Here is an 8,114-nt window from a genome sequence, read left to right on the forward strand (position 1 = left end):
AATTTTCCACAGTCAAGCTCTCCATGTCATTTGTTTAAAATGACCGCACCATAGTCTACATGGTATAAGGAGACATATTGTACAATAAAGTGCTAAAGAAGGCTCTCCAATTTCTCTTTAGGATGTAGGTTGGGCCCTAGTTATACTTTTAAAAAATATTTATCATGCCTTATTAGATTGAAGGATGGATTTGATATTATCACAAAAGAAGAAGATATGTTGTTATCAATAATATATGAATATTTTTTATATTTTAACATATTTCAAGGATATAAATGATATTTTTTCTTATTTTTGAATATTTTATTTTTTGAATATTTTTCAAAGACAACTGATTGGTTATATTATTATCATAATAAAATTTAAATCCAAATATAAGTAAAAATTGAAACTAAAATTGATGTTGGAGTGAAAAGTTATAAATCAAAATTTGCAACAAGTGATTTATACTATGTGCATTTGCAATAAAAAAATAATATTATAGTGTAATATAAACTATGTTTTATTTTGCCTCGCAAGCTTTGGTGATGCCATTAAACTACTAGTTTTAATCTTCAAGACAATCATATTGTTGTTTGGATTATTTATGTAATTTTTGTTCGAATACCATTTCAACCTTTTATTCATTATTTATAAAGAATTTGAATTCTTCTATTACATTTGTTGTTAATTTTTAGATATATTAACATGTACAATGAAATTTGAATCATAAGCATTTAAAGGTGTTATATATATATATATAATATGTCTATAATATAAAAACAGCTAATTATGATTTTAATTCATGATTCTTTTATATTTTTTATTTTATTACAAAGCTTTGATATGTCTTTATCCATCTGCATAATATGGCTCCATATTATTTCAACCTTCAAATCCTTTGCTCTTCCAAACTTTTGTCACATTAATCTTTGAATAATAAAAACATAAAATACTGTGTTTTACTATTGTTTCCCATCACAAAAATATCCTCACAGCCAGCCCTAAAATCCACACTTTCAACGAGTGTCATGTCCAAGTCCATAAACTCAATCCTAAAAGTCATGCTTTTAAGGGTCACCTTCACATGGTGCAAAGAAGACCACGACGATGACGACAACGACAAGCTTGTTGTTGTTGGTGCTGTTGTCTGCAACAAGAAACAGTACATTGTATACGAAACCCAGAAGAGGGTAAAAGGCGGTGTAATGATAATATGAGAGGATGGCACCCGCAGTCTGTCATTTTGTCAGTCTCTGTCTCTGTCTTTACTCTTTGTCTGAATGCAATACACACCAGAATTATATGCACTTAGTGCCACCTACATCTAACTGTGACAAGGTTCTTACAGGCTGCGATCTCGCGGTTGTTATTGTACACGAGGTGGCTTTGAGCTTCACGAAGCTCCCGCTCTTTCTCCAAATCTGTCGAAGAAGGCGGAAAAGAAGAAGAAGATGATGAAGGTAATGTAAAGCTGCTTTCGTATGGTACAGACCTATTTTCTGATCGATGCCTCACAGGTTGAAGTCATGAATGAATTGGCTCCTCAAGCTCTATGAATGTTCCAATGTCAAAGGTGAACAAGATGTGAATAATCAGCGAGTTTAGTCCTCGAAACTGGCTGATCGGCTGAATCGGCCTTCCAGATACTCTTCCAGCTCCTTGTTTGAATGAGGGATGTCAACGCTGCTAAGATCCACGCTGCACTGCGACGTTGCGTCGTCCTCCACTCCCATCATCGCAAGCGCCAAGTGGCTCCGGATGTCGTTGGTTGAATCTTCGTGAGTAGAGTAATCTTGTGCTCCTCCGTCGCAGGCACTGTCGAACTCTTCGGGCTCATCGGACCTTGAGCAGGTGCTAAGAGCCTCGTCATGGTCGCCACGGAGGATGTGTAGTATCTGAAATGTAGACACGGCTTCAGGGAGCTCTCAAAGGACGCTGGGACTCTTTGCATTGGAATCGTTTGTAAAATTCATCAAAGCAGGAAAAAGAAAAAGATCAATTGGTGATCGTAAGGGAGGGGACGCATACCCGACTCATCTGTGCTCTCCGCTGCGTGGATTGTTGAATGCAGAGGAAGGCTGCTATCAGCATGTTGTTCATTTGCCCAGCGTCGTAAACGCCTTGCAACTGAGGGTCCACTAATCTGTTCACTGCTCGGTCACTCAGCAGAGGCCTTGCCTGTTCACGGAAACACATGATTTGCCACATGAATCGGCTGGAAAACTAGCGAATTGACTAACCCATATGGCAGGAGTTACAGTAGAGGAAGCAACATGGCAATCAGTCACGATCAGATTCTGAGTTCGAGACTCTTACCCACTTCACGAGATTTTCTTCGCCTTTGGGCCTGGTGGTATCGATCGGTTTCCTGCCCGTGATAAGCTCGAGCAGAACCACACCAAATGCAAAAACATCCGTCTTCTCGTTAACCCTCCCATACATGAAGTATTCCGGGGCCAAGTACCTGGTAGACCAATTGGTTCTTTTAGGAATTCATCAAAACTTGACTGGCATATCTCCAATATAGCTCCCAAAGTGCTGAGCGTTAAGCCATAAGAGGAACGAAAATGGAAATCAGAAAGAAAGACACTTCGCATTACCCGAACGTTCCAACAACGTCATTGCAAAGGAGGTAGGAAGCCTTGGTGGGTAGCCACTTCGCAAGCCCAAAGTCTGATAACTGAAGACATCCCAGGACCACATATCATATGTTGACAACAATTTTCACTAACCAGAGAGCTTGCTCGTATTATCGTACGCCTGGTTGATCAAACAATTGATGTCCACAATCTTTGCCACACAATATGTTGGACACGCTTCTGAGTGGCCGCAGTATACTTGAAGCTTATCGTCAGAAATCATAAACAAGAGAATTGAATGGAGGGGAACCTGAGATTCAAAGTTGGCGGTAAGAAGTATGTTCGAGGTTTTGACGTCTCTGTGAACTGCAGGCCTAGCGCAACCCTTGTGAAGGTAGTCCAAAGCCTTGGCAATACCCACTGCTACTTTGTGCCGGACTTCCCACGAAAGCATCGACCCTTCCTTTCCTGCCGCTGAGAAACGAAGTTATGCACCCCACAATTTCAAACCATAACCCCTAAAGTTCAACATCGAATAGACAAGAGGAAAACAACCAGACTGCGTGAGCTGTCATTTGTTGAGTAATAAATACACGTAATTCGACACACTTGCCAAAGGCTTGTGAGGACTTACGATAAAGCTGGTCTTCCAGGTTTCCTTCGGGTAGATATTCGTAGACAAGGAGCATATGTGATGACTCCACACAGTAACCAATCAATGAAATAATGTTTGGGTGTGTCAAAGCTGTGTTCATTTCAATGTCGATCAGAAACTCTACTTCTGATTGGGGACCATGGTTTAGTCGCTTTACTGCCACTACCTTCCCATCCTGCAAGTTACCTCTGAAGACTTCGCTTCCTCCTCCACGTCCTACCAAATTGTCTGCAAACACCCAATCCATCTCATTGAGTGTTCTTGAGCTGTGAAATAGATCAGAATGAGATTGACCAGTATTGAAAAGATAAAGACTAACCTTGAGAAAACCTGGAGGTGGCGGTTTCGAGATCCTCATAAGCGAATGCAGTACACGGTCGATTTAAGAAAAGGCAACCAACTTCTTGAGCTAGAGAGAGACCAGGAGCCATAACCTGGGTCCTGATCTCTAATGCTTCATCCCTAGATTCTTTCAGAAATGGTGATGGATCATGCCCTCGTTTTGGTAGTTGCAAAGCCCACTTGACAACAGACAAGTCGCGATCTATGATACTTACAGCTGGCTTAATCTTTTTCTCAAATCCCATGGTTTGGTGTAGAAGTGGCCAACCAGGCACAAAGCCATCCTCGGAAGCTCTTGGCATTTCGGAATCAGTCACACTTTGTTCAGATTCTACAGAATCTTGGGGGTAAGAATTGTATAAGTTATCGGACTTGGTCATGTCAGTGCTGTCCTGATTCTGAAGGAGAAACATATCCGATCTCTCAACTTCTGCTTCCGCAGCACAGAGTTTGAGTTGAGCTGCTTTTAGTGTCCCTTGCGCACGGCGCTTGGAGAATGATATGCGAAGAGCCTCAAATCCAGACGTGCTGTTGCGTCTCTCTGAGGGAAGCACAGGTGTGTTCGAAAAGTCTTCTTGCAGAGCCGAGGAACAGGACCCAAAGCTCAGGTCCCGATCGGCACAAGGAGGAGAGCTGAAAATAACGCTTTGTTGGTAATGAGGTATGTCAGAACAACTGGTTTGTAGTTTTCCAACGGTTGGTTTTCCAGTTTCTTCGGATTCATCCAATCTGACACTGCTGCCCAGCTTCTTGTGCCGCCCAAACCTCATACTTCGCCGAAACACTTTAATCATGTCCAACTCTGAATGATACAAGAGAGATAATAACTTGTAAATATCAGTCCACGAACTCGTGAGAATTAGAAGCCCAGGCACACCCAATTTTCACTCGAATAGAATTCTAACTTGCCAGAAAGTTAGAAAATTAATTACTTGTCATGTCTGCGCCAAGAGTTCCCGCTTTGTCAAAAATAATCTCGCCCTGATCGAGAATCACAACCGTGCACGTACAGGGTAGCCGCCTCAAACAGTATCTACCGAGTGCCTTCTTCTGCCTGCAGAAAATCCAATGTTTGTTATATGATGAGGAATGAAGTAGCCGTCATCACAACTCATCGATAATCTTCACCAACATTAAGTACATAAGAATGCTCGATGAATAAGAAAGACATAAGCACAAAAATGCTCGATGAATAAGAAGGATCTGCACAAAAATTCGTTGAAACTTAACGATATAACTAACCCAACAGAGAAGCTTCCGTTGTTGCCGAGAATGAGTTTATGAGCCTCGTAACTTCGTGCGACCTCGACTAAGACGTGCCTGACCTTGTAACCAATGACGATCTCCAATTGTAGATTGATCTGCTATTCATTTTTCATTGTTAAAAATTGGGGGTGAAAAAAATAAGGTTAGAGAGTACACCCTAGAGAGTCGAATTTCGCACAAAGTATGACAGAATTGACCGTCACTGTGAGCCTTCCAGAGTAAATAATTCCAGAGCACATTAAAATAAAAATAAAAATAAAAAAATTACAAGATGCAGAGGAAAAGGACGAACTTGTTTAAGATTGCATAAGCTTTCGTAAACTGATAGGACCCCACGCAAAGTGTTGGCCAATCGCTTGACATGAGACTGTTCCTCCTTGTTTGTGGCCCCTATTTCGGCATGTTCATTTGAATCAGTCAGCTAGAATGGAACTCGAACTAAATAATTTTACTGAGATATGTCTTGAAGAACATTGCAGCATAGATGACAATGACCAGTCCGATTGAACTGCCTGAGCCGCACAGCACAGATCACGGCAACCTTGACAAAGGAAAGCGCTCCCAAGTTTTATATGAACCACCAGCATAGACTGCAATACTTTAGAAACCTGCTTCTCAACGCTACATATCTCTAGAATTGAGCCACTCCCTTTTGTATACCATAGCTAGGGTTACTAAGGCTAGTCCCAAGGATAATGGTCTATGCAGCGCCGTTAAGGTAAACGTTTGTAGGTAAGACAGGCAAGAAACGAGGTTTCTCTTGTGGATACTCCATTAGCACGTAAGACTCCATATTCAGAAATCCATCCTTCTCACTCGATTGTGAACCAGCAATTTCGAGTCTTCCTACAACAGCACTGAGACTGAGAAGAAGAAGAAGAAGAAAAAGAAAAGGTAATGTGCGTAAGGCATTCTGCTACAGTGCTGCAGCTGAAGAGCTGGATCAGTGCAACACCAAATCCCGAGACATATTCAGGAACTTGTGCTACTGGTAGTGCTCTCGCTTTTCTGGGATTGAAGTTTTTTCCCTCCTCTTCACGGAAAGAACGAGAAAACTCGTCACTTCGAGGTCTGGATCAACGACATACTTAAGATCTATAACAGAATACTTGAGGCCTACTCCTGAATGCCACCGATGGTGCCAGACCAACCCAACCCGAATTCTACAAACGGACTCATACGGCGACAGCAACGACGATGACAACGCTTGTAAGAATGTGACTCTCGACGCAGTGCACCCGCTTCAAGAACATGTAAACGCCAAATTGCAGACTAGCCTCAAACTGTATTTTACAGTGCTTCAAGAGCTCCACGATAGAGCAACGTTGAAAGACTCACAACTACAGCTCTATGATGGCACCAATTACTTTCGGTGTAGTGCAAACAGCTGCGTAGGCAGCAGGAAGAGTCTAGCAGGGAGGAAGCAAGACTCTCTAAAGAGGAATGATGGCAAGAAAACAGTCAGTTGAGCTCTTACTTTAGATGCAGGTAATTGTTTCTTCTTCTGCTTCTATCTGTACCACTACCCAATTGAGATGATCGAGTGTGTCTACATTGTCTTCTGTGCTGTTAGGGACCAACTGTACAAACAACGGTCATTGGAGAAAGTCTATAAAAATTTATAAAGGCGAAACGCAACTCCAGAGGAAAAGGAGACCGAAGACGAGCTACGAACAGTGAGAACAACTTTTGACTACTTCAACACTTTGATAGGGCAACGAGGAATATGCACTCCGGCTCGGCCATGACTCACGTCAATCATCGACCCCTCTGAGGGGCACGTGAACTTATTATTTCGATTCAGCAGGTGAGTGTGGCCCCACGAAACTTGCAACGGACTTAGTTATGGTGGGTCACATCCACTGCCAGCGATGTCCGCTTCGCAAGGAAGCCTCTCTCGGAGACAGAACGATTATCAGACCCCTTCCTGCAACGAGATGGACATGGAGAAGGAAGAGAAGAGCGGAGGACAAGTGTAGCTTGCATTGCGGAAAGTGTTGCAGAAAGTGCGAGTGGAGTAGACGAAAACTTGACGGGAAGGACAAGAGTGATCGATCGGCACCTTTGAACAGCGGCAACGAGGAGACATGCAGTGCAAGGATGTGATCCCCAGGTTGCGCGAGCTTGGCGATGGTCCATGTGAGCATCTTCCTACAGGAGGTGTTGAGTTTCAAACCCACCAGCAGCCTGCGCCCGCCGGCGCCTTCCGGTTTGATCCGAAGCGCGGCCCGGCTCGCCATCTCTTTCACGCCCTGGTGAGCTGCATCAATTGCTGTCACTTCCTCCGCGCCGATCTTTCATGGGTTCATTGCCTCTCTCGCTCTCGCTCTCGCTCTCTCCCCTCCTTCACAAGGCGATTCTCCCCCTACAATTGCCTTCTTCACTACACGCCCCCGTCGCAACACCTCTCCGTAGCTCTCGTTCTTGCTCCTAAAAAACTCGTCGCCTCTACCCCTTTCACCCCACAATGCTCAATCCCACAACAGCCGCTCCCCTTCCAATTGCAATTAGATCTACCACTACAGCTATGGTCTCGTCTCCGATCCATCTGACGCTAGCTTGCTCCCCACTCCTAACCACCTCTCTGATCACATCCCACCGTTGCCATGGCCACCTGCTCCACCCGACGTGACAAACCACCTCCCGTGTCGCAAACCGTTCCACCAACACACTAACAGTAGCACTCCACCCCAATGCAACAACAACAACCAATCGACGACTTCACCACGCGAGAATGACCAGCTCACTGGCTCGCTCGAGAGCCCTGTGAAAGAAGACCCAACGATCGATCAGAGCCAACAAGCCGTTTCGAACGAAGCGTACATGATATTCTCTCGCGGTGCCACTTCGGCTCACTGGCAGATGCTGGAGTTCATGTGCTTCCTCAGGAATCCGCCAACTCATATGCGTGAACCAACGATCAATCCGTGCATGGATTCTTACGCCGCCACAGCCCTCCTTCTCACCCACCCACTCGTCCCTCCAGCTATGGAAACTGCTCACCCTTGTTGGCATTCCGCACAGATCTCCCAGTCACGGAAAGTTTTCTAAATTCCCACCGATTCGTGCCGCGCAAGGTTACCCAGATGCGTCCTTCTCGGGCTTTCAAGATTGTTTCCTTTTTTTTTTTTTGTTTTTTTGTGTCTTTCCAAACAAACCCGTCAGGATCTGTCTGGTGTGGATGGGTAGATATTTTTGATTTTCAAGCACTAAGGGGGCGAGACAGTGGGACGTGCTTGTTGGCGACGCTACAGTTGGGTGCCGTTGCCCGTGATGTGTCACGCCAGCGT

General features: G+C 44.1%; 1 protein-coding gene across 2 annotated transcripts; it reads right to left on the reverse strand.

Moving 5' to 3' along the window:
* Positions 1–879: 879 nt before the first annotated feature.
* On the reverse strand, positions 880–7,791 carry LOC112277563 (protein kinase STUNTED). 2 transcript variants are annotated; one of them, XM_024510044.3, is made up of 11 exons: positions 6,887–7,791; positions 5,117–5,214; positions 4,801–4,919; positions 4,491–4,612; positions 3,536–4,360; positions 3,196–3,444; positions 2,872–3,035; positions 2,583–2,662; positions 2,299–2,446; positions 2,011–2,160; positions 880–1,877 (listed from the first exon to the last, which is right to left on the reverse strand). In XM_024510044.3, the coding sequence occupies exons 1-11, from the start codon at positions 7,062–7,064 to the stop codon at positions 1,584–1,586; spliced, it is 2,427 nt and encodes an 808-aa protein (XP_024365812.1). In that variant the 5' UTR covers positions 7,065–7,791; the 3' UTR covers positions 880–1,583. The 2 variants fall into 2 exon arrangements, with proteins under 2 accessions (XP_024365812.1, XP_090103668.1); XM_090247542.1 differs by having other exon boundaries at positions 2,872–3,029; positions 6,887–7,276.
* Between the last annotated feature and the right edge of the window lie 323 nt (positions 7,792–8,114).

The sequence above is a fragment of the Physcomitrium patens genome, chromosome 25 (genome assembly GCF_059467195.1).
Source record: "Physcomitrium patens ecotype Gransden chromosome 25, ASM5946719v1, whole genome shotgun sequence".
Lineage (NCBI taxonomy): Eukaryota > Viridiplantae > Streptophyta > Bryopsida > Funariales > Funariaceae > Physcomitrium > Physcomitrium patens.

Coding starts and splice junctions, on each gene's coding strand:
- LOC112277563 (XM_024510044.3), bottom strand. CDS start 7,064: ATGGCGAGCCGGGCCGCGCTTCGGATCAAACCGGAAGGCGCCGGCGGG. Junction 4,613..4,800: donor AACGGAAGCTTCTCTGTTGG/GTTAGTTATATC, acceptor GATTTTCTGCAG/GCAGAAGAAGGCACTCGGTA. Junction 1,878..2,010: donor GGAGAGCACAGATGAGTCGG/GTATGCGTCCCC, acceptor TCTACATTTCAG/ATACTACACATCCTCCGTGG.